The sequence below is a fragment of the Cyrtonyx montezumae genome, unplaced genomic scaffold (assembly GCF_038088225.1).
Source record: "Cyrtonyx montezumae isolate F1298 unplaced genomic scaffold, pur_monq_1.0 scaffold_25, whole genome shotgun sequence".
Lineage (NCBI taxonomy): Eukaryota > Metazoa > Chordata > Aves > Galliformes > Odontophoridae > Cyrtonyx > Cyrtonyx montezumae.
In genome coordinates, this window is record NW_027071992.1 from 3338089 (window position 1) to 3364942 (window position 26854).

The following is a 26854-nucleotide window of genomic DNA, read 5'->3' on the forward strand; positions in this document are numbered from 1 at the left end:
CATATTCATATCATCTCGCTACTAAATTCAGATTAATTTGTATTTTTAAGCCTGCTTGTTATTTGAAATGGATAGGCACAGTCACTTGTATATTCCAAGTCTTTGACTGCTCCTACTGACAAGATATTTTGATATTTCAGTGATAATCACAATCAATTATTTACTGAGGTGCTGAAAATCAAGTGGAAACTGGAAAATTCCACTTAAGTAAGAATCTTTCCACAGCTTAGTACTCAGATCATTTTTTGAGCTTCACTTACTTTTCTTTAAATACATACAGTTTCATTATAAACTTAGTTCAATTTTTCCAAATTGCACTTATAATATAGATAAAGTGAGAACAATATTGCATTACCAACCTCTCTGTACTAACAGTGCTTATGGGTAGAATTTTTCTGCTTTTGTCAACTAGAAGCTAGTCTGATGCAACACCAGCACAACTCATTGAGTGCTATAATGTTCATCACAATGCCTCACCTCAAGCGTGTCTTCATGGTTAACAACTGTTTTTGTGTTCTGCAAGGTTTTAACAAGTGCAGCCATCTGTGGATTTGCAGTGCAGTGCTCAGCTTCTGGTTCAGCAGGCTTCTGCACACAGCTTCCTGCTGAATATTGCTTTCTCTCATCAGCCTTATTCTTTATTGGAACAATTTCGGAAGTCTGCAGGATTAAGCACATTTGTAGAAAAAGCATTTTAAAACCCTTTTTAGTAACAAATGATATTAAGAATCAACACTGCATATTATGAATAAAATGGGAAACTATGAAATGGAAGTTGTTTGAAATGATCAACTGTGAAATACACTATGTAGAGAGAAATCTCTCTAGACTATTCAGTGATAGTGCTCCAACTGGTTTCACTCTCATCCTTACTGAGGTCAATTCATACCATTAAACTTGCAGTTAAATTAAAAGGAAAAAAAAAAGAGCAATTGTACCTACAATGAGTGTAGGTACTACAAGTGTAGGTACTACAAAGTGTACCTACAATAACATGTGTTAGCATCAAAGACATGCCAAAGAGTCCTACCACCTATCTATTACACTACATCAAGCTATTAGTAACCTGCACGCAAACTTGCTACTATTGTCTTCCCAACTGTTCAAAACGACCAGTCATGGTGGCAACAGTTACGATCCTTAGAAACAATCCTGATTTTTCTTTTTCAAATCTGGTGGTCAAATAAGAATTCCTCCAGAAAAATGAAGAAGTCAGCTCCATTACATTTTGTATTTCCCCAAGAATCAAGCCATTTTCTTTTTTCTCAGTGTAAGAGGAAAATTGCTACTACGAAACAGACACTTATTGCGAGGGTAACAGAACACTGGAGCAGGCTGCCCAGAGAGGTTGTGGAGTCTACTTCTCTGTAGACATTCAAAACCTGCTAGGACATGTTCCTGTGTGACCTAATCTAGGTGTTCCTAGATTGGACTAGATGATCCTTCAAGATCCGTTCAAACCCTGACATTTGATTCTTAAGACGATGAAGAGGTAAGCCCTGATCTTCAATGTGGAGTATTAATGAGGAGAGAGAGGAACTAATTAATGGCAACCTAGATATTTGGAAGTTTCATTGAAGTCAGAAGATAATACTGTATCTAACCTTTACCCCCACATCTTTTACAGAAACTGGCTGGTTTTCTCGTTTTGATTCCTTGGCAACATCTTCAGTAGACTCTTCATCCTTCAGCCTATGTACAATTGTCTGGACCGTTTTGACCATATTCTTCAGCTCATCAGGATATGGAGTTGGATATCTCTTCAGATTGCCTTCCTGTGTAATAAAAAAAGTGATGCTCTAATTTTAATGAAAAGTTTAAGTAATAAGCTTTAAAATAGGCAATGAATTTGGACTAAACACTCAGATCTAAACATCTCAAATCTCCACTTTGCTGTTTGAGTCTACCTAGATCAACATAATTTTAGAAAGCCCAGCCAAATTACAATCATTTATTTTTGTTTTAAATTTGTTTGTTGATAGCAAGCAGGAAGAGTAATGACAACAAATACATTTAAATAAAAATTAGAATTAACCATTATTTGCCCACTCTCCCTCTCCTACAAGCAGCACCAGTCCAGAAATTTCATAATTATGTGTTCCACTTTGACAATGAGGAAAAAAAAACAGTCCAGTTTAATGATCTTAAATTAATAAATGCAGTCTTGATTTCTTCACCAGAGCTAAATCCACAGTCAAAGCAATAAAAAAGCTGGGAGTCAGGAGTGTGAATGGGAGATTGAAACACCAGTAGTAAAAAATTAATTCAGTACTAACCCGAGGTGGTGCCTCTCTCTCATCTTTGTCTTCATCACACTCAAATGCCACCTGAGCACGCTGTTTCCTCTGTTCCTCCCACAACGACGGATTGAAGCTTTCATTGTCAGATATGAACATAACTAAATGAAAAAAACAAATGCTTATAAGAGTAGGATATATTACACAAAATAAAAATTCTCTTTTTCCTTCTCTTTCTTCGATGGTACTGGTGCTTTTTTTTGTTTGTATTTGAAAAGGTAACAAATTAATGATTTTGTAAGTTGAAAAAGAAATTCTTACCATCCTCAGTCCTTGGTTGCTGAGGGAACATGTAATTTGTAAGCACAGTTTTCTGTGTGTCAGGGTCAGCTTCTTTTTGAAGGGGGATAAGTGGTTTAGACTAAAGAGCAAACCAAAGAAGGATACATTAAGAAAATATACACATGTAAAAAGTAAAGATTATCTACATAACTTATATAACACAAGGCAGAGCAGTTCTCAATCATTTATACTCTGAATAATTTTCAGAGAATTAATTTAATCATTTATATCAATATATGACGTTCTTGGGAATAAGCAGAAAAAACTTTAAGAAAAAACACTGGATTCAAATATAACCCTATTTTTGCTAGGACTTATTACCATCCCAAAGCAAGCTGATGTGGGATACACTGATACACTTAGTCATTTACACCTGTGGACCGCCAATTTAAGAAACATTTTGTACTCAGTTGTTTTTGTTTTTTTTATTGTTTTGTTTTAATATTGATATCAGACTGATAGTTCCCACTCCTTATAAACAGAGATCTTTCACTAAACCACACCTGAGATCAAAGGATTTCTAGAAGCCCTGTACACCTTAGTGCCATTCAGGAAAATGGAAGAGAATAGAGGAATAAAAGAAGGCACGAGTGCACTAATTGCTTCTCAATAGCTTGAAACTTAAGACAGCTATGGAGTTCAAACATGGGACAAACAACCTAGCACAAAAAAAGGGTATGCAATTTTTCTCCAATGGTACAACCATAGGACAGCACTGTATGCATGTACGTACTAGCTGCTTATCAAATACCTCTTAAATAAGAAAGGTGGTAACAAACAAGAAATGCCAACATCTTTTAAAATGTGTTTCTTATGAAAGCTTTGCCAGAACAGCTCTAAAGTAAGGTAGACACAGTGTTGTTTATTTTGAGAGAATGGACAAAATGTTGTGGAAATACAAACACACATACAAAGTACTTAATATTCAAAAGATCACTCTGTACTTATCAATTCAATTAGGAATAAAGTCAACCATCTATTCATAATTTTTCTCCTGAAAAATGTCACCTGATTGTCCGATAGCCACATAGCAGTCAGCTGTTGCAGTTTGGTAAAGGTAAATGGCAAATTCTTCAGTCTGTAAATTACAGTAAAAGTCGATGTAAACACACTTATCAAAACTAAGACTTGACAACTGAAAGGCATTTTAAGACAACCATTGTTAAGATAACTAATGAACTTCAGAGCAAGACTATTTATTTTTATACCTTAATTAGAAGAATCCTCAGCAATTTTATCCTTCTATATACACATGCACTAAAATTAAGAAAAAATAGCCACACCTGAAATTGTGTTTCACTTTTTTTGTGAATTGGAAATAAAATCAGGCTTAAGGCAGAGAAACTGGATTTGGTGAACAAAAGGGGAGTTCAAACTTTTCTCTACCAAACATTTCAGTTCTGCAAACTGACAGATCCAAAAAGATCTATTTTTCCAGTCTTTACCAACCAGCTTTAATTAAAAACAACTCCTTTCTCCCTTCCTCCCCAGGACTGTATGTTTTATCATATACTGTGACACCTCTGTTTCGTGTCCCCAAGATGCAATACGGAAAGCTATTTATTTTTTAGCTACAAGTCAAATACAAATTGTAAGAGGACAGACAAATAATTCCCTAGAAAAATACATACTAAAAATCATGGGCATATCTAAGCTATATGTCAATGCATGTAAATCAAATGAATAGCTAATTCTAAGAAATGCAGCTTCATAAAACAGAGAAACAACAAATGAAATACAAGCATTTCAGTCAGATTATAAACTGTGGAACATAACAGAAGGTAGCATAGCATATTAAAAAATATGTCTACTTACATATAGAAGGTAGGTATCAGTTACAGTAAAATACACTCAATGATATTGCATTTCATGCAATTTTTACGTGAATTATATGCTCACAAACCTATTGTCACTCAGGTTGATGACCTTTAATTTCTGCATGTCACCCATTTCTTCAGGGAGAAATTCAAGTTTATTTGAATGCAGAAACAATACCGTTACATACTTCCAATTTCCAATCTGAAGAAAAAAAATCCAAAGAACTTATTCATCTTCAGAGCTCTAAATACACTATTTTTTATTAATTTAAGACCATAAGTCTACAGCTATCTTCCTTGTTAAGTATAATAACATTTATTCTTACATAGTCTCCCTTTAGCACTAATACAATTAGTACTGATTTCTACTACGTGCTTCAAAAAATTTTCAGATTTGATTTATTTGTATATTTGTAGACTTCTTCTTAAGCATACACAAAAACCTACTCAAGAATGATTAATTTGTTGTCCAAATACAATATGTATCAACTGTGCATTTAATACCCATGAAAAAACTTTGTTTCACTAAACTAAATATATACCTCTGGTGGCAGCTGCGTTAAGAAGTTATGGTCTGCAGCAAATGTCCTTATGTTAGATAGTTGTCCAACAGATGAAGGCAGTGTTTCAATCTCATTGAAACTACAGTCCAGTTCTTCTACTGATATTAACCTGAAAAAAAACATTACTCCACTCTACAGATTGATGCAACATTAACTGGAATGCTCTAAGTTTAAATTACATTAATACCAGTACCAATTGCAAATGAAATCCAAAATGAAACTCTGAAACCCAACTGAAATTCAAATCCAAGAAAACTCATTTACTAATTGCCTAAATTCTTATTTTTTCTTAACTTTGTTATCATCATCACACGAGATATCAGACGGGGTCAAGGAACTGCAACAATCAGAACAGGACAAATCACAGCTAAATGAGAGTTGAGAGAAGTGAACGTTAAGGCACATTAGCACAGAAGAAGTATGCTGTAAATTCTAACAATACCTAACTTATATCAATTACAATAGGAGAAAATACACTGGAACAAATAAACTTGTTCTGTTTAGCACTTAATCCTGAACCACTTATTTTTGCAATCATTTAAATTAAATTGCCAAACATCAAGTTACACATCAAAAAAATCCTGTTAATTAACAAGTGAAAATCCCCCCTCCATTAAAAAAAAAAAAAAGATAATTGTGCTGATAATATTGATTATCAACTGATAATATTGATTCTAACATCTGCAACGTCTAACAGGGCCACTGCTATGATACTAACAAAAACACTTCCAGGCAGCTGCATGCATTTGTAAACATATTGTTTCCTTTCACATTCTATTTCTTTTATAATTTGGTGGCTACGTTAATGAGTGAGAAATACAGGTCTTTACACATACTATTTAAATCCATAAAGAATACATATGCTGAGAACCAGAAGAAAGATATAAAACATCTGCTACCAGTTTTATTAATACATTAATATATAGAAGGAATTAAAATCTATTAGAGAAACATAAACCATTCAACAGAAGAACTACTGCTACATAAACTATTGCAGAAAAGCAGTGCAGTATTTTATTCAGGTGAAACACATACCCTCCTATGGAGTCTGGCAAATAAATTAACTGGTTTTCATCAATTTTAAGAGTTGTTACCTTCTTCAAGGAACCTGCGGGAAAAATCAAACAACAATATAAAAAATAGTTAAAAGTATTACTGAAGTTCATTAAACTTAGTTTTAATCTTAAGTTGAGGGGGGAAATACATCTTCTGTATTTCCTGTAATTCCTATAGTTCTCTGTATTTACTAAAAAGGTAAAGTGAGCTTACAGAAATAATCTACCAGCTTACTACAAACCAGTCACAGGAAATACTTATTTTTTTAAGCTCCACTGGTGTTGACAACTACTTATCAATTATGTTTTATTCAGCTTAATCCAAAACTGGAACTTCCAAACACTTGAAATGTAGGCCTAAAATATTATTTATACATTTTTAAGTGTTCTGTGTGTAAACCATAAACTTTTTTAATTCATGAATTAATTTAAAATACAAACCAATAGTCTCTGGCAGTTGCTGAAGTGAATTACTGGATAACAACAGGTCTTGTAGGCTTTCACAACCTGAAATACCTTCTTCAACTATTTCAATGTTGTTTTTAGAAACATCCAGGTAGGTCAGTTGTTTCAAAGTGCCTATGAACTAAAAGCAATAGAAAATAATGCATGCTAGAAAGTGCAAGTTCAAAACAGAAGAGCCAGAAGTTTTGACTTACTAGCTGTCTCTGAAATGTAATAGTACAGGAAAAGAAAATAATTTACTTGGAGAAAATGATTTTATACAGAATATCCTAACTTTATAATGAAACATTTTCTGCTGATACATATACTTAACATGTTGCTACATACACAAACACACCACAGTTATTCTGCAGGTTTCTCTGAAGTCAGTTTGCTTTAAATTCAACTGTCTGATCAGTTACCATGAGTAGACATAGAAGCTTTAGAACAGACTAAACAGAAGTGAACAGTGTTAACAAAAGGAGACGATGCTCATGTGAAGTCTTTTAATAGGTATGTTTGCATTTTGTGTAACACTACATACTACATAACCTCAAAAGCAATAACAGTGAAACAGTAAATTGTACTGATAAAGAAACCTAAAGTAAAGCTTGTGTTACATTTACATGTGAAAATTTATACACACAGGTGTTTAAAATCTTTAAGAGGGAGAGTGTGCGTGTATATCACCTCCACATACACAGTTTTACTTTATTAAGAAGTAGAAAAATTTAGCATATACTCAACTCTTCTCAAGGAATAATTAGCTTAAGTGCAGAAAGAAAGTACAGAGGACTACTGATCAGACAAGAAAGCCTCATGTCCAAAGACTGCTAATGGTTTTAAGTCTGAAAACAGACCAGCTGCTTCCTAAATTTCTGACACTAGTTTACTAGAAGACAGCAGGTTCAGAAGTACTTCAGTAACATGTCATCCAAGACGCTATCCACCTGAGAGATGTCAGAAACCTTAATCATGTTTTTTCAGGAATTTTTACATGCAGCATAGAATCCTTAGTCATCACTGCTTGCTTCTTACCGGTAAGAAGTCAAAAAGTCACGTCACATTAACGATGTATACTCAATTTTGCTCTTTAACACAAACAATTCCTCTTTGGAAGGACTAGGCAGTCCTAAATTTGTATCACAATTTGTACTAGGATTTTAACCCCTGTCCTTATTTGGAACATGATTTTTAGATGACAGACTTTCATTGCAAACGAAGCTGTGTACAAAAGCTATCATTACCAGTGACAACTTCTAAGTAGGCTAGTTAAACCTTAAGGAGCATTTACCCTATTGGCTTTAAGTAACATTAAAATTATACAGCAACTTTAATATATATGCTGTCATAGTAAATAAAACTGAAAATTAAAACACTAAATATTTAAAAGAGTAAAGGGACTTACTCCTGGAATAAGTGTTAGTCTATTACCATCCATCCAAAATTCCTTTAACCCACTCAGTTGCTCAAGTACTTCAGGCTGTAAAGGGAAACCATTTTTAAAAATTGTCATTGAAAAATTACTAAAAGTCAAAAAGACTTCAGTGATTCACATATCACAACTAAAAGTAATGTCTTACTGCAGCTGTTATATACATTTGTTTTATTGGTTAATTTAAAAAATAAAAAAAAAGGTAATTTACTTTTTGAATATACCAGAAATGAGAATTTGATCACTGTAGAATTTGTCTTTGTTGAACTCAAATTTTTATAAGAAAGTATTCTTTACAGCCATTGCTATTTTTCAACTAGAGCAGAGAAGGAGCCCATCTTGTATACAATTCTCTTTCCCTTGAAGTAAGTTTAAAAATCCTTATGTTCTATCAGCCCAGAAGAGCTGTTTTTCAGAAATGACAAAACAGACAAAATGACCTAGAAAACTGTGAAAAAAGTGGCACATCTGCAGTTTACAACTAAACTATTCAATCCATTAAATTAAGTATCAGATATGGTCCATTACAACTGTCTCTGAGACAAACCATATCATAGGAAAGCATATACAGAACGGATGTTTATCATTTAAATCTCCCTCCTCAGAAAGTATTACAAAGCATGTGGTACTGTGCCCTAACAATTACAGCCAAGTTCAGTTAAACATTGAAATCCATTTATTTATGTTGTAGATGCACGGTATCACAATATATATTTCTTCAGTCTTGGCACCCAGTAACTAATTTTCCAAAATATATATATATTTTTATTGTGAATGAATTTTAGATCTTGATGCAAAAACAAAAAAGGAAAGGAAAAAGAAAAATACTATTGTTCTATCCCTCTTATATTTTCACTGAAGGATCCTAAATAAAATAAGTTATATGTAGTTGACCTGTTGCAAATAAAAGGTTAGGAGACATGAACTAGTCAGACAGAAGTATAAACAAATAGGTACTTTCATAGGCTATAACTGCTTCCTGGCTGTTACGGCATAACATCAGGTTGAGTATGTTAATTTTAAGGCTCCCATGGGCATATATACACTATAATGAGCATACAGCAGTAACATTCATTATTATAATACTAGCAAACATTTCCTCAAATACACTTCTGTATCTAACAAGCCACATAGCTAGGCAAGTGTTTATGATCTGTGGTTAACGAAGTGCCCACTGGTAGCACACAGAGGTCCGGCTTCATATGTAGGTCAACATATTCCACTATTCTATTTCAGTTCCCTTATATGGGAAAGTACTCACAGAAGCAGATAGATACCAAATGCAAAATTCTGACCACATACATTGTGGGTTGTTTCTCTGTTTTGTTTTCTTTCAACAATACTCAAAGTTAAAACAATTTATCTTGAATCTTAACAGCTTGTAGCCACTAAAAAAGGCAAGTTATGCAGACCTTACATAGAAATGCAAGGTTAAACAAGATAAACAAGTGTTTACAATTTATTATAAGTCAAGCCATTACATTTATAATTCATACATGTATTACCACTGACATTAAAGTGTCACGTTAGTCCCACTATGCCAGTCTTATATTTTCAAACACATACTGACATGCCAAAGAAACTGCAGGATCTTAAAAGCAGGCTCCATAGAGGAGAATAAGGTATCAGTAATATTTGCTTCGTAGCAAAATTCTTGAGACAATTTTCACATTTTCCTAATGACTGCAAATTTATCATTTAATAAAGATACATATTAAAAAAAATCAAAGCTCCGTTTAGATATAACTCACCACTTCTGTGAATTCATTACTTCCTAGGTCAAGTCTTTCCAGCTGGGTTAGTCTGGACATAGTTCTGCAGAGGAAGGGGATTAATAAGAATCAGAACTAAGGAAATACAATCTTCTTGTATTCATCTAAATATATTATAAGAATCAGTATTAAGTAGCGATGCTGTTCTGTAAATAGATCATTATCTACATGAGGTAAAATTTCCATACTGTTCGACTAACTAAACACTAATGATCACACTGTGATTGCCACACAGAGAAATGCATCTATGAATAAGTTTACAAAAACTGAATATCACTAGAGTTATCTTTATGATAAAGGTTAGCTTAGTGAAGTCAGTCTTCAGTTGCCTGAGCTTTTCACCTATTGTTAAAATCATCAAAGCTTTCCTCCTAAAGAAAGACCACTTCCTAACAAATACCAAAAACAGACAAGGCCACTGTTGAATCACAGTAACAGCCAACACTCTCCCCTTTTACACTGGATCAATTTTGTCAGCAGCCCAGAATACAGGGGAATCCTAATTATTCTTCTTGTCCTAAAACTGAGGACTAGATTACTAAACTGGATATTATGATATATCAGTACTTCTTAAACCAATTTATAGCAAAGACTAAATCAATGACTGAGACAGGGCAAGACTGCTTTTGCTGTGTTTTGGCAAAATTTTCTCTCCATTTATGTTTACCTTATAGAGAATATCCACTCAAAATCACTATACAAATTATTTTTATTTCCTTAACAGAAATCAGTTGCTTCTCTTTCATTCCCCTTTAATGCATTAGATTGTTTACTACTGAACCAGAACAGTCAATGATATCTTGCATAAAGTTGGCAGTGTAATAAAAAAACTTTGTTTTCCTGTATTTTTGCCAAAAACTCTAATCGAACAAACATATCTACTCAACTGTAAAATATATAAATGTGTTTGTAAGACACCCTCCTCACTACTGCATAATTCATAGTATTTTCAGCTATGTTACAGCAATCTTTCCTTAAAATAGCATATCCTCGTTTTCCTATATTGATTACATAACTACATTTGTAGGTAAAATGCACACAAAGCTTCTAATACTCTGAAAATGTTAAAATATCAGGGAGACTTAGTTATAAAGAAACAGAGGAATACAGGAATGGAGACAAAAAATACCTGATCATCAAATTATGGATGAAAGGGATTGCATAATGCCATGACAAACTGAAAAATCTGTTTCATACTTCAAATTAGTGATCTTGCTGTAAAATTGGTCCTGTGCTAATGGTATAGGTAGTCTGATTCTAATGCTGTAAATTAGCAGTTTCACTGAGGTTAGCAATCCTGCGTACTTCAAGTAACATACAATTCATGATGCAAGACTGGCCCTGAATCATTCTGTTTGTCCTATTGAAAAGCTTGCTTTGAAAAGTTACTCATTTTTATCAGCAACTGTACAACAGAGAACAGTATAAAATTTTTCAAAAAGAAAAAAAGTTCATATTTATCTTTTTATGTTTGCATTAAGCTAAAGCTGGGAAAGTGGGTAAAAGATAAATGACTCTAAAATATTCTCTGTGCACATTTTGTAAAAATCTTTTTATTGAGCTGGTTTGCATTATAACACTGCCAGTTTAGCAGCTTCTGGGTGTTGAGAAGCTCCAAAAAATGATGTATTTCACACAAAGAAAGGTTAATTTAGTACATAGGCAATAATTACCGACGTTGATTAACAGACTTTTAAGTGCTTTATGATTTAGTGTTAAATAATGAACATTTTTAATTCAGCAAGAGGGCTAGTTGATTTGGTAGGTATTTAAACACATCCCTCCTTATATATTCAAAAGAAGCAGTCAGTACAAAAAAACATTAAAAAAGGAGAGTGACAGGAAAATGAGAAAAAATTTGTTTTCCATAGCAAAAATATTGGCATATACTGCTGCATATCTGTATCTTATCAGTTAAAAAAAAAAAAACCAACTGATTTTATACACGATTTGAAACATTTTCCTTTCAGAATACAGTTTTTCAAACCTTGCTAGTTATAATTTTCTATCAGTTTCTATTCTGACATAATAGGCCACAGATGACTTTGCTGGTTAAAACAACTGAGTTCCAAAGTGTACATCACACAAATAATAGATTATTCAAGACCCTCACTGTAGCAAAATACGTAATTATATGTGTATAGTAGTCTCCAAAGCTTTAATCTGCCTTAATTGAACCACAAGTGTAGAAGAAGAGAATAATAAAGGAAGGAGCTCAGCAGGTATTGTAGATCATTCAGGAGGTGCTGCAGAGGACAAACGATGTTCAGTATTCCAGCAAGGATGAAAACCTAAGTACACTGAAATCAAGAAGAAGAATTCCTAGCAGCTTTAAGAGAAGTTCCATAAATCAGAGAGATTTTTGTAAACTACTCTTTGAAAAATATCAGACGAAATTCATGCTATTAGTGTTAACTGCAGCAATTAAAGTCAGTAACATTGTGAACAAAACTTGTGTTATATGTTTTAATTATAGGCACACATTCTCCATTGGGAGTAACTTCATTTATATAGTTACCAGCCCAAATTATGCATCGTTATTTCTTTCTTCAAAAACTAGTATTATCAGAACGAAGGAAAGAGATGATTTCTGTCACATTAATAGAGGTAGAATGCTTGAAAAAATTACATTCACACATTCTGATACTATATATTTCATTCCAAATTGAAGTTTTGGCATTTTTTATCAGCAGGCGCAGTATTGTATCTAAACAGACAAAAATGGAATTTGAATGAAACAGTTTAGTCACTAGGAAACAGGTCCGTTGTACTTGAAGGGCTGGAAATTTTGTCCTACTCGTATAAGTCTCTGCTAACATGCACCAGATGGAGACTCTACAACAGTTAGCACCTTCTCTTCTATGATAAAGCATCTGAAATAGTTGCACTGCTTGAAACTAGTACCTTTCTTCACCAGTTCTTCTGTTGCCAAAAGAGGACTACACCTCTTGCCGTGATGAGTGGGTTTGATGAAATAAGATTTGCAAGGAGCAAGACGACAGATTTTAAGGGGTATGTATAGTTTATTTTAATGTTAAAACAAACACTGTAGCAATTTCTAAAATTATTTTTCAACCACAGAAAATATGGCTGAGGAATGTGCTTCCATTACACTAAAGCAATTCAAAACACTGAATACTCTGCATTAAAGATTTTGTACAATACATTTTCCTCACCAGTAAAGTACATTAAGTGCAAAAAATTGTTCATATTATGTGAATTACATTTTCTCAGTCATTCTGAGTAAGCATCTCAAACTCCACATTTGATATAGACAGTGATCTTAATTGCCAATGCTAAGTTTCAGGAACTCAGCCATAAGGTATGTACCCAGATACAGAAAGAATAACTGAATCATTAAAATTGGAAATACCACTAAGATCATCTAGTCCAATCATCACTGCATCTCTAAATCATGTTTCTCAATGTAACAACTCTCCTTTTCTCGAATACCTTCTTCAGGGTTGATGGCTCCAGCACTTCCCATGGCAGCCTATTCCAATACACCACCACTCTTTCCAAGAAGAAATTTTCCCTCATATCCAACCTGATCGTCCCTTGGCTCAACTTAAAGCCATTATCTCTCCGTGGGAAAAGAGGCCAGCACCTCACCTCACTACAACCTCCTTTCAGGTCATTGCAGAGAGTGATAAGGTCTCCCTTGAGCCTCCTCCTCTCCAGACTGAACAATTACAGTTTCCCCAGCTGCTCCTCAGAGGACACAGTTAAAATGCTGAGTGCAAAAAAAAGAAGATCTCCAGATACTTCAGACTCATCCTGAAAAGACCTAATTCTGATTTAACAGATCTACAGTGGGATCAGAAATCTACAGAGCCAGACATGGACAGAACTTTACAATGCAGAATATTGGGGAAAAAAAAAGAATTCAGGTGAACTTCTGCATATGAAAACTACTCAGTTGGGATAAGTAGCTTCAGCAGTTATGAAGAGGAAGTTTCATGTGAGAAGTTACTCTAGTTATTTAGGTACAAATTTTAAGTTGTAATCTACTTTTTATATATATATATATGTATTACTTTATTAGCAAATCTTAAGAAGAAACATTCCAAAGTGTATCATATAAATTTCAGACATACTTACTTTGGCAATATTTTTAACTGGTTTTCTCTAAGTTCCAATATCTGGAGTTTAGTTAATCTGTAACAAAAAACAAACAAACAAACAACAACAACAAAAACAAATTATCACACACTACCACAAAAGCAATCTCACTACTTTCTTATACTGCTATACTTAAAAGAGCTCAACAAGTTTTGAATATTTTCCTGAAAGAATACGAACATATTTTGTACAGAAATCTGCATGTTATTTTAAATTCATTTATTCATTAAGGTTTACTTTTTGCACTGTGGCAAGCAAACTGGATATTGCCCACTTTTCGGCACCTCATACACAGGTCTTTTCCTTCAGCCTACAGTTTTTTAAGCATTTAATTCCATTCATCAGTATAAGGTGTCCTCACATAAAGTGGACATGAAATAAAAGAAGAAAGGCAGCATCATTTAGAACAATTTACGATGACTAATTTCTAATACAAAGCATTTAACCTGAAAGGCCTCTAACAGTAGAATACTTGTGTTTTCACAAAAGCTAAAAACAAAAATTTAAATTCCTATCAGATTTTCTCCCATATTCTGCTTTTAGTCAGCTTCTTTTGATATTTCTGTTAGAAGGTAGTTTGAGTTTTCTCTGAGTAAACTCTGGGTGCAATATAAATAACCTCTAAACCGCAAACTGAATTGCTTGGCACAGGTAAGTTCAAGGCAGTCTTGATAGTAAAGCAACATACTGATCCCATCACTTTTTTTTTTTTTTTTTTGCATTAGGACAGAAGTGACAAGATTCTCTGTTAAGTAAAACAAAAAAACCTGAATTTGGTTTAAAAAAAGACAAGAACTGTACACATACTGCATTGACAGAACAGGATAGAAAGCTTCAGGACCAAAAAAAAAGAATTTAGTGAACAGGCCAGTCTTCCTGAAGGGGCAGAAGTGAGTATGTTTTAAGGACACAGATGAAAACCTATACGGTGTGAGAACTATATTTTAAGCAAAAATAGCCTGAAAACAGTATTTTCTTTTCCTCAAAACATTCTCTCATTTTTGTATGCCTTTGAAAAGAGAAGTCCTACAGATAACCTAATAAAACAACCATTACCTTGAAACAGAGCAAAACTCAGCCTAGTCCACCATGGCAAGCAAGTGCTACCTGCTGGTAGCAATTGCTGGAGAGGAACCGCTTCCCTGAAAGCTTTTCAAAGAAAAATCAAACCTATAACAAGATTGAAACAATACCCTACAGTGGGTATCTGAAACAGAAAAGTTAAACCTCTTCTCTCCTTGAATCGCTAGGTATAGGTATATATATATATATATATGTATATATATATCTCCACCTGTTGTAATACTATTGTGGCTGCACAAGCAATCCATAATCAAAATGGCATTTGAATCCTGTTCAGACTTGGCCAACAGGGAGCTGCACAAGCATCCAGACTTAGAAAGTGCTGGAGTCCTGATTTTGCACCACTCTGCACTAAGGAGAGCATTTTCCACGTTCTAAAATACATTTTTTTCAAAGGAGTTCTTTCCTCTAACAAGAGGTAAAACAAAAGAGCTGAAAGGCAAAGCAAATGGAAGATATTTCTTACACTTGTTCAAAAGCTTACTGAAGCTACTAAGCTCTTTGCTTTGATTAGAACATAGGTGGAAAGGTCAACTTCCTAGCTCTCAAGTTAAGTTACAAAAGAAGTTCAAGATCATTAAGTTTAACTGTCAACCTGAGCTACTAAATCCCATCACTAAATTATGTCCCTTGCTGCCACATCTTGTAAATACCTCCAGGGATGGGGACTTGACTCCACCACTTTCCCAGGCAGCCTGTTTCAATGCTTGACTGTTGTCTTCAAGAATAAATTTTTCCCGATATAAAATCTAAACTTCCCTAGTAAAACTTAAGCCTATTTCCCTTCTGCCCTACCACTTGTCACCTGAGAAAATTTTGGGATGACTACCATCCATAATTAAACACTACATTAGTCCCCCACTGGTGCTTTGCTTTGATGACAGGGGAAATAGGTTTTATTTTTAATTCACAACACACTTATGCAGTCAAATTTCTCAGTTTAAAGCAGGAGAAGCATTCACATGCTAAGCTATATATAGGTACACACACACTTCACTGACTTTTGCCAGAACTCACTGTACAACATTTTTAATAAGCTCATTCTGTGAGCTTAAAAGACTGCCTTTGGTGATCTGTTCACAGCTTTGTGACCTTATTTCATGTCCTACTCTCTCTTCAGCTAATCTTCCAAGTCTGGAGATAAAAATATCTAATTTGTTATGAGTAGAGGCTACTAGCTAAATATTTTCAGTTTCTCCAGGTTGGCAGATAGAGGCCATGTCTAAAATAGCAATTTTCTTGCAGTAATTAACAAGAAATATTGACCTCAAGTAGTTGCCATTTCTTCCATTATTACTGGAGGTTAACTCAAGTTCAATGTAATAACAAACATCAAATACTTAGCCTAGCTGCTCTTTATTTTTCTGGTGTACAGACCCATGCTGAGCATCTCAATTCCTGCTATGAAACTGAAAAAATGAATCTTTAGCTTGGAAAATAAGTCATAATGGCAGAATACACATTTTCTGTTCCATCCTATCACAAAAATTTCTCATATTTGGCAGAAAACAATCTCTCAGCTGTAAAAATACATAGCCATCAATACTCACATAACACCTAAACACAGAGCTATAGGGGAGTATTATTCAAGTGCACCTAATGTAATTGAATTAAAATTATTATTGCACAATTTTTATGTAACCGACTTAAGCTACATTAATAACTTTTATTTAAAATTAAACCTCTACATGAAATAAAACCTCTACCTTGCTCATCTTAATATATTCTTCATATTTTTATTCATGTAATGTCAAATTGCATACTTAGTAATTCAGTATACAACAGTAGTTGCTCGTTGGACAGCTACTAATATTTCATAGATAAAGGATTCTGATTTAATCACTTCTTTAGCAGCTTTATCAATGGAGGAATACTCTCCTAAAATCACAACTAAAAATGACACAGGACTCAAATACATGCATCCTATAGTGGGCTGTGTTTTGCATAAGTTTGCAAACTTACTTAGGTGTAACTAAATCAAGTTTTCAGTTCAATCTCCACTGTATGTTTAATTTAAAATATATCCTATTTTAGATACTGCTTAAAATAACTACTTCTGCAAATTATTGAGAAACAACATTAAAAGTAAAATCAATAAAAATCACAAAATTAGTTCTCTGGAAGCAAAACTCAACAATACAGACAACTTTCTTAGCATTTTTAAAATGATGCTGAACATGCACCTCTTTGTTTTAAACATTTAACTGTGAAGTTTCCCTTTTGAAGCTGTTTAAATATTCATGTGCAGTGTGCTTCAGGTTTAAAATATTCTGCTTATAGATTTGCATATATATGGTTAGGTATATGACAGATGTAGTTTTCTTTTATACACATACACAGTTTTCAGAATTCTGTGCATTGGCATGAAGGCTAACTCTGGGACCCAAGCTGCTAAAGAATACATTCAGAATAGGATTTAGAAGTGGAAAAAAACCGTTTTCATCTCAGAATTCGAAATGAAACACCCCATCTAATCGCATCTAGTGATTTCTAATAAGCCTAACAGGCTTGACAAGTATCACTAAAGAACAGCAAGTAAGTAATGCTCATAAAGAAGGGGGAAAGAAAATGGATATCCTTGACCTCAATAACATGCAAAGCTTGAGCACTAGTCTTGAAGGAGAAAATAAAATGGAGGTAAATGCTATAAAAGCTGTGTAAATATACAACAAGTAATTTCCATTACACGGTTTTCTTTCCTAAAGCATCAGGCCAAAGAATACCAATTGTTATTCAAAGACCCATTTCGCGTCTATCTTGTTCAGTACTTTTCAATAGAAAAGGACAGGCAAAAATGATTAGTCTAAAAAGGCAGTCATAGTACAATAGAATATTAGGACATAGGGAAAAAAATACTGCAAAACCTTAAGGATTATGTTATTATATCCTCATAGGATAATCACTCATTTTTAACTGAGCTGTTCAATTGATAAGTTTATCATGTGGGAAGCAACACTCAGCAGCTGCAGAAAGCACTAGAGGAGCACTAGAGTGTAATCACTGACATTTCCAAGAGAAACAAGAAGATAATCATGACATTGTATAAGCCATTAAGAGATCTCAATTTGAATCCTAAATATAGTTATGTATGTTGCAATCCTCCATCATTACACTAACAAATAAAAAAAATTAAAACTGAAACTAGTTCCAAGATCTACTAAGATAATAAGACACTAAGACAAGCCTGTCATACCAGAGAGAAAAAGAATTTAGACCATCTGTATCTACAAATGATAAAGGATATGATTTGTCTACATGGCATAGGATGGAGCAGAAATCAGAATGACTCGTCTTAGTTTGAATCGCAGTATTTATAGAACAAGCTCAGCTTCAGAGTACCTTAATAAATAGGATATGTTAGAGGAAGAAAAGAACTAAACTGATGTTACATGACAAAAAAATGAACAAACAAACAAACAAAAAAAAAAACAATCCACAAACACAAAGCTTTTGAAAAGAAAGAAAAGCTATCAGGATATAGAACAGAAATCCTGACTGGAAGAACATTTCTGATTTACTAATTCAGCAATTTAGAAATCCACTTCTGCTCAGAACTTCTGAGCTAGGAGGAAGTCAAATACATACTTAATTTGTCCCAGTGTTAAGATCTGTTGGCAATAGTTTAGTTATATTTCAAGAACTTCAATAAAAATAAACTTTTCAACATCTCTTCTACACAATTGAACAATTAGGAGTGAAGGGTTATTCTGAAGAAAATTTGACAGCTTTGTTTGTTACTAGCTCCTGCTTTTTCTTGAGTTCTGGTTCTTTCAAATATCATCACAAACATTTTATCAGATTATTTTCTTATTTATTTCTTCTGTAATTTCTTTCTTAAAGAACTGTATATTTTCTGTGCAATACCATTAGTAAGCATGTGAAGTATTCTGAATCTGCTTCAAAACAACTGATGAGAGAAACATTCATTTCAGTTTCATTCACTTGGCTACAAGTCAGGATGTTTTAAGTCACTATTTATATTTTAAAGCCAGGATGTACTCTTAATAGCTATTAAGAAGCTGTAAGCACAGTTTTGGAGAAATGGTTTTCAGGTTAACTACAGTAAATGATTAATTCTAAACTAGTTAGTAGTAATTGTGACCTCACAATTTGCCTCACCGTTGAATAAGTTATAGTATACAGCAAGCTTTACAGAAGAGGACAACAATGAAGAAAAATGATAACAAATGAGGTTTTTTCAAGTAACAGAGCATAAATTTGGTTATGTACTCTTCCTCACCTCCTCCTGTCTGCACTCTGCTTGAGAAGCAGCAGAGAATGCTCTACACAAAGTTAAAATCAAACACAGATACCATGTTCCAAATTCAACTTACCTGCCAAAGTTGGCTGGCAAAAACTCAAGAAATGCATCATTCAGGTACAGCTGTGTTAGGTTTAGCAGTTGAGAAAATCCATCTGGAAGCCTGTAAATAAAAAAGTAGCATCGTACCTTCAATTCAATTACATTCAAGGCATTTGACTTAATGATGTATTAAAGAACAATACAGTACTCAAGTCCTACATATAAATAACATTAAAAGGTATGGAGGTACCTGAAACTGGTTTGAAAATTATTTTTAAATACTGAGGGCAGTATCTACAGGCAGCGAAAACAACAAATAACAAACACAGTCTTTGCTATGTAGTCATGATCTCCAGACACTTAGTGCAGAAAAGGTACCTTTGGAAGCAATATGATGAATAAAAACTTATACAACACTTCTCTTTCCCCAGAATAATTACCTTCCATAAAGTTCATATCTCTAGTAGCACCACTTTGGCAAACTAACTGTATTGCTATAGAACATGACAGATAACTCCATGAATGTAGGTTGTCAGAAAGACTGTGGTACAAATTTTTGCTCTTAAGAAACAGAATTTTTAAACATACTTCTCTACCTTCATAAAGAAGCAGTGGACTGAAAAAAACCTGACAAAGCTGAGTGGTATAATGTAGGATGCCTCACATAACTTATTAGGCAAATTACTTCAGTAGCATAGCTAAAGTGCATCTTAGTAGAGTGAGGTTAATAAAAATAATTCTCAGGTACCTCTGTTCCTTGCCTCCAGTTACAAGAATTGGCTCACAAAAAGTTGACTGGAACACACGTGAGATTCATCAGTGCTTGTGTAAAACAATAAGTACCATAAAAATCACAAACTTACTTTGAAATTGGATTTACGCTGGCCTCAACAACTGTCAAGACTTTGCAGTTTTTTATATTTTCTGGAAACTCCTGTATGCCTGCAAAATACATGGAAAGGAAGGGAAACAATCTTCAACCACTATGCTTTAAAACAGGCATAAAAATGGTGCACAAAGAACTGCTAGTGATAAAAACTTTACCCATTTAGAAGCTGATGGACTAGTTCTCTTATGTTTCACTTAAGATATGGTTTTCATGAAATAAACACTCTTAGCAAAATCAATTTCATTGCTATTCTATTTCTCGTGTATTTCATTGCATAGCAGTGAGTTCACAAAACAACATTTCAGAGTCAGTGTAACAATTCTCACCGATCTGAAAGAACAATTAAAGATTTAATGGTTCTGAAGAGATCTCCACAGATCTACCATACACCCTGCTGTTAGCTTCAAATTATTTGTACAGAAGGAAAAAAGAATGTTGCAGATACACTTGTATGAAGTGTAAGTCAATAAGGAATCTCCTCTTTTTTCTAAGATAACCTGCATAAATGCTAGAGAATTAATTTGCCAACAAATTTGTATTTGTCAGAAGCTGACAATACAGGCCTTGAAAACAGAAGATGGGTATACACGACATCAGTAAGAAGTCAGCTCTGAGCCATTCTGTTTCCCAGGACTTTCACCTCAACTATCATTATACCATAGAATAAGTCAAACTATGGTCTCACAACAGCATTTACTTTTGCAATGTATCACTACATTGTTCTTATACTTAAATACAGGTGTTCAGAGTTAGGGTCTGTCCACATCTGTGCAGTTAACAAGATTAACACAATATATTATAACCTAAGAGAAATCACTGCCATCCAATAACACAAGTAGCAAAAAAAAACCAACCATATTTTCATAGTAAATCAGTTCACCAATGGCGTTCGGGGAGAGAAGTCACTGTCTACTTCAGTTCAAATTAAGCCGAAACTCTTAACATTGTCAAAGTAGATTTTTAGGTCTTTCTTGACAGGAACACCTGCTAGTCAGACCAGATGTCTAAAAAACTACTTCTGACTCATATGAACTTGAGTGGACCTGTGAACAGGGTCAACAGAGAAGATAGGGACTACTGATTCACTTTATCCCTCTTAGCTTAAAATCGAAACTATATGCTTAGAACGTAAAGAAGCTTCATTTCTGAAATACAGCAATACCTTCAGGATGAAAGCAGCTTTATAGAAAGATTAGAAAAGTACCATGGAAAGATGGATACTGCTGCCACATCCTCTTTATATTAAGGAAAACATTCCCAAGGAATTTAAGAAAGTGTGATTTTAATTCCTGTTGTAGCAAGAAGCCTCTTTCACCAAATAAGTATATCCAGACATACAAATGGAAAGCATCTAAACAGACACACAATCCTCTGCCATACCAGATGCACAAAAATCTAGCATGTGTGAAACCTGCCTAGAGGAAGTCATTGATATTTTTTATTTATTTTAAAGTGCCCTCTCCCTGACACTTTTTTCTTTTTTTTTTTTTTCTAATGTCACAACTTTGTCTATTTAAAATCATGTCTACAATAATCTCAATAAACCGCTGCTAAGTTCTTCCTTGGAGTCAAAGTAATGTTCCTGTCTTAATGCCATTAGAGATTCTGTAATCCTAGTTATTCTGAAAGATAAGCTCTGGCTTGCTTGTAATTTTGATCCTTAGATCAAAGACTGCTCTCTTCCAACATGCTACAATTCTTTTATTACTAATGTTGCCACTGCCTATATCAAGAAGTCTTTGAAGCACAGAAGACTCGAATTTGCAATAACTACCTAGCAAACAAAACACATAACACATCTTCTGAAAGAAGTCAGTAAACACGCACTCAAAAAAACAACCAACTACATTATTAGCTATCCAAATACAAACATGTTATACCAATGTTTTTGTACAAAATTAGAGGACTTCACAGTAGTCTCTTGTTTGATTATGCCTTGGGCAAGAGTTTTAACAACAAATTAACAACAGAAATTCAACCTATATAAGAAAAACTAACAGTGAAGCAGCTCCTGAGTTCAATTTTTCCTGTTCTTAGGCCCAAGACTGGTATAGTACGCACTGCTTTTACAAATTCATTCAACAATTCAGTCAGATAAATGGTGGCAGCCATTGTTAGAAGATCAGTAAAATGGGGAAAGTAGCATTGAATGTGTTTTCAATACTGGTGTATTGAAAAAAAAACAGTGTTTTCAATACTGGTTCAGAAGATAAATTTCAGAGGCTGTTCCTCTTTGTCAGGTGACAGGAAATAAGCAGTTAGCATTTGCTAACTGCCTACACAACAACCTTCAGACCGTCTCTTCACATATCCTTCCTGGACACTCAAAACATACAGTTAATGTTAGATTAATATTCTCCCACGAAGAGAACAAATTCAAAAAAGTTATTAAGAAAGAAAATACACTGGGCAGAAGGACAATGGGAGAAGATGAGAGAAGATAAAAAATGCTTCTTATAGCACTTTCAAGAGGATTTGTTCTTTCTCCACGTACCATCTATCCTTAATGTCCTGAATTGTCTTCTCCTGTTAAGACAGCTCAGCAAATCTCAAGGGTCTACATGAATATGTGTTTTCACACTCCATTTGTAACACCATACTAATGAATTTACTATCTCCCACCCTCCACAGTGCAGTGGAACCACAACATGAAACCCACATTCTGTTCTAAATTTCATTTTCCTTTAGGATCTTTTATGGATTCCTTAAGTATATACTTCTTAAGTACATAAGCATTAGAGAAGAGGAAGATGAAACAGATTACTGATTTGAGGGGTTATCTAGACTACTGCAGCTTTCTCCTATCCTCTATGAGAAACATCTTGTAGCTGGGTTTCTTAGACTGCTGTTTCCTATTTTACATGACAACAATCACCTCCATCCCATTTCTCTGCTGTAGTTGATTTACAGATAACGTTTGCTGCTTTTTCAAAAATCACAAACCGTTACATTTGTGGACTATGACCGTTTCCAGAGAATAAGAGGAGAAAATAAGATTTGCTGGTCATCTTTAATGCTAACCTCTGGTTATATGAACTGAACTGAGAGCAAAGTTCTTTTTGCAGTGCCATCTCCCACAGAAATAACATTTACGTAATAGCACTTACATTTATTTGTCTGTCCCTTCCAACCCGTTTTCCCAAATTTCAGTCATTTTCAAATACACTGGCCAGTTTCTACTATAATGTTACTACATTTTGTTACTACAAAACAAACAAACAAAAAGAAGTGGGGATGAGAGCCTAGAAGATTGTCAAAGAAAACTTGGCATCTAGGTAAGGAATGGAATCTAAATTATTGTCTGGACTGAGCCAAAACCAGAAAGCATTCATAATTCAGAACACTTATCTGGCTACAGCTCACCAGCTAGCGGGATGTACAGAGCGGTGGTTAACATGGCCGAAGGGCATACCAAAAAACTCACAGGGGGATTTCAGGTCAACAGGCAGAAACCTGTGGGTAATCGACCTCTGTTCTGGATCACATAGCAGGACTGAAATAAGGAATTTCGCCTGACCTTTAACTCCCCAGAGAGGAATGATTGTTTTGGCACAGCTCCATTGAGCAAATGTGCGCTAATGTCTCTCTCTTTGTTCAGACTGGATTAAGGCAATTGTGAGTATAACTGGGGTCTCACTCACCATCTGGATTTACGCTAATCCTTTCTTATCGCCAAGGACAGCATTACTTGCAGAACGGCAGAGAAAACTGGAACCAGCTTTACTATCCATCAGAAAGCCTTTTTAATTCAGAAATATTGGCATTCCTACGTTTACAGAAAACAGTGCTAGTCCAAATCCATTGCTGGTAGAAGCCTTTGCAGCTGTGCAGCTCACCTAAAGCCGAGATCCCAGTACACTGTTGTTTCAGCCCTACTGCAGCTAGGGGTTAATTTGCTTTGCTTCTTATATTCAGTTCCCGTAGCCATATTTTTCTCCATTAATGCCTGGACTAGTATTTCCAGATTTCGGTTACTCAAACTATTACTGCTAGAGACAGAAGTGGCATTACTTCCAAATCAAGTGCCACCTCTTTTTTTGTTTTCACATCAAAAGATTTTATGCACAGTCTTTCCAAAAAAAAGTACTGGTTCACTTCCTAAAGTCCTGAGCAAGTCATGGGTAATGCCTCCAGAGAATAACAGATCTATATATAGAAATAAATGGATCTTTCGATTTGTAGGAAACATGCAAATAAGAAGTTTTTCTCCTGGAATAGTAGACAGTACAACAACAGACCTCTTGCTGCAAAACAAATGAAACCACAGCCCTCCATGCACCTTTTCCATTCTGCATCCTTCCAAGTGTAAAAGACACAGGCAAACATACAGGTCCAGTCTGCACGAGCTTGAAAGCAACGTTAATTACACACATTCCTCCTGGAGCTAATCTGTTCATCCTGGTCTTAAATTCTGGACAAGTAGCTACAAGGACCTGCAGCTCCACCATAAAAAGCACAGCTTCCATGTGCTTTCCCACTCAGCCCTCCGCTACAGCTATACTGACAGCTAATATGGATCAAATATGGTAGTCAAAAACCTTCCAGATTTCAAGAATACATAGCTGTTCCAAAAATTTTGAAAAAATTTTGTAAACGTGGAGTTTAAACTGAAAAAATGAGGTATCAGTCACATTCATTCTGTATTCATATATATTTACAGAATCCACCTTAATTCAGGATTTCTGCATACCTGTGGTATTAAAAGCAACACTTTACTCACAAAGCAGTGCCTTATAGACCAACTTATTTGCTATGCAATGCTTATGCAGCTATTTTTCCTTCTTAAAAGTTCATCCCTCTTTCTAAAACTCCTACTAAGCCCCCTGCCACAGTTGGTTTCCAGCCAGCCAGGAGCTCTGGTTTCCAGGAGGTGCTTGATCAGCCAGTAGAAGAGCAATACCTTCCTGCTCGGAGCTGCAGCCCAGCCCTGCACAAGGGTGGCTTCCCTGCGCAAGTTGGCACTCAGTACACAGTAGTCAAAGCAGCTCAGGCACCTCTGTTTTTTCTTGTACCGTCACAAAGAAGACTGTGACAACCACACTAATCTAGTAAAATACCTTGCAATTATAGCTTTTCCTATTTGCAGTCTTTACTCTCTCAGTTTTTTATAAACAAAAAAAATCTTTAGTAGAAAAACATTTCCTTTTAAATCTCTTATCTAAAAAAAAACCAATATTCTGAAAACATGCTCCACTGGATTTCCTTTTTTACTTGAAGCTGACTGGGTAACAGGGCTGAGGCCAGAGGGATGAAGTTCAACAAGACCAAGTGCCGAGTCCTGCACTTGGGCCACAACAAACCCGGGCAATGCTACAGGCCTGGGGTAGAGCGGACAGAATCTGCACAAGAAAAGGACCAGGGGTATTGGTGAACACTCAGATGAACAAGAGCCAGCAGTGTGCTCAGGTGGCGGAGGAGGTCCTGGCTTGTGTCAGAAGTAGCGTAGTTAGCAGGAAGAGATCATCACTCTGTACTCAGCACTGGTGAGGCAGCATCTTGCGTACTGTGTTCCTTTGGGCCATTTGGGCCATTCCCTACTAGAAAGGCATCAAGGTCATTGATCATGCTCAGAGAAGGGCAGTGAAGCTAGTGATCGCACTGGAGCACAAGTCTTACGGGGAGTAAACGAGGGAGCTGTGATTATTTAATCTAGAGTAGAGGAGGCTCGAGAGACATGAATACTCTTTATAATGGCCTGAAAGAAGGCTGTGGCCTGGTGTGGGTCAGCCTATTCTCCCATGTAACTAGCAATAGGACAGGATGAAAGGGCCTCAAGTTGTAGCAGGGAAGATTTAGGCTGGGTATTAGGAAAACCTTCTCCAAAAGAGTAGTCAGGTGATGGATTGGGCAGCCCAGGAATGTGGTTGAGTCACTATTCCAGGAGGTGTTCAAGAAATGTGCAGAAGTGGTATTAAAGAACATTGTTTATTGCACAATATCAGTGGTAGGCAGACAGCTGGACTAGATGACTTAAGAGGTCTTTTCCAGCCTTAATGATTTTGTGATTCTATGAACTGTTTGACAAGTGTCTACATACAACTCAGCAATCCAATCCACCTCTCTGCCTTCGCGTTTTTCTCCAATTCTACACTCTGAAATTCCTAAAACTTTCCTTTCACGTTGGTCCTCCCTTCAACTATGGTTATTTGCAGGTTTATAAAATGAAAAATAGAAACTCAATCTTTATTTTGAGAGTTTATTGGAGTTTTTTGGAAGAGAAACAGAATATTTATATTGTTCATGTAATGATTAGTGCAAGAATGTCAGTTGATTTATAAATCTGACAAGTTAAACAGTGCTCTCATTTTAAAAAAGGAAGAAAACAGAAAAATACTTCAGTAGGGAGATTTTTTGGTGAAGAAAGATATGTTATTATTAGTTGCGATAATTACTAGAGTATAATTTGATTTATAATAAAATACAGCACCAGTAATGTATTTGGTGCTCATTTTGTTAATGACATGAGGATTTAACATATTATGTGGCAATGTTTACTCACAATGTTATCTGCTTTTTTTACAGCACTTCCGATTATTTTAAGAAAATAACATTTTATGCTCATGTGTGTGCCAACCTTTAAGTTGGCTTTGTCTCCTTGCCATCTGCATACTACTTATTTTCCTCCTAGAAGGTTGAGTCAGGTTTAGTATTTCCAAAATTCACTTTTGAGAACAGTTGGAAAATTCAAAATATGTTTTTTTTTTCATCTGCAGGCTTAAAACCAAATTCTTAGCAGTTCAGACAGTAATGAACCCTATTTTGCTGTACGCCTCTTAATCTATTTAAATGAAA

At 34.9% G+C, this 26854-nt stretch overlaps 1 protein-coding gene across 3 annotated transcripts in view; it reads right to left on the minus strand.

The window, feature by feature from the left end:
- ERBIN (erbb2 interacting protein) overlaps positions 1–26854 on the minus strand; it is a 107180-nt gene that overhangs the window by 22662 nt on the left and 57664 nt on the right. For all 3 annotated transcript variants that reach the window (XM_065739769.1, XM_065739768.1, XM_065739767.1), the window contains 14 exons: positions 20037–20115; positions 19205–19294; positions 13767–13823; positions 9645–9708; positions 7867–7941; positions 6456–6600; positions 5995–6067; positions 4939–5068; positions 4483–4598; positions 3588–3657; positions 2559–2658; positions 2277–2398; positions 1605–1775; positions 478–660 (listed from right to left, as the gene is read on the minus strand). In XM_065739769.1, the coding sequence (XP_065595841.1) occupies positions 478–660; positions 1605–1775; positions 2277–2398; positions 2559–2658; positions 3588–3657; positions 4483–4598; positions 4939–5068; positions 5995–6067; positions 6456–6600; positions 7867–7941; positions 9645–9708; positions 13767–13823; positions 19205–19294; positions 20037–20115 (1475 nt within the window). The remainder of the gene's footprint in view (positions 1–477; positions 661–1604; positions 1776–2276; positions 2399–2558; positions 2659–3587; positions 3658–4482; positions 4599–4938; positions 5069–5994; positions 6068–6455; positions 6601–7866; positions 7942–9644; positions 9709–13766; positions 13824–19204; positions 19295–20036; positions 20116–26854) is intronic.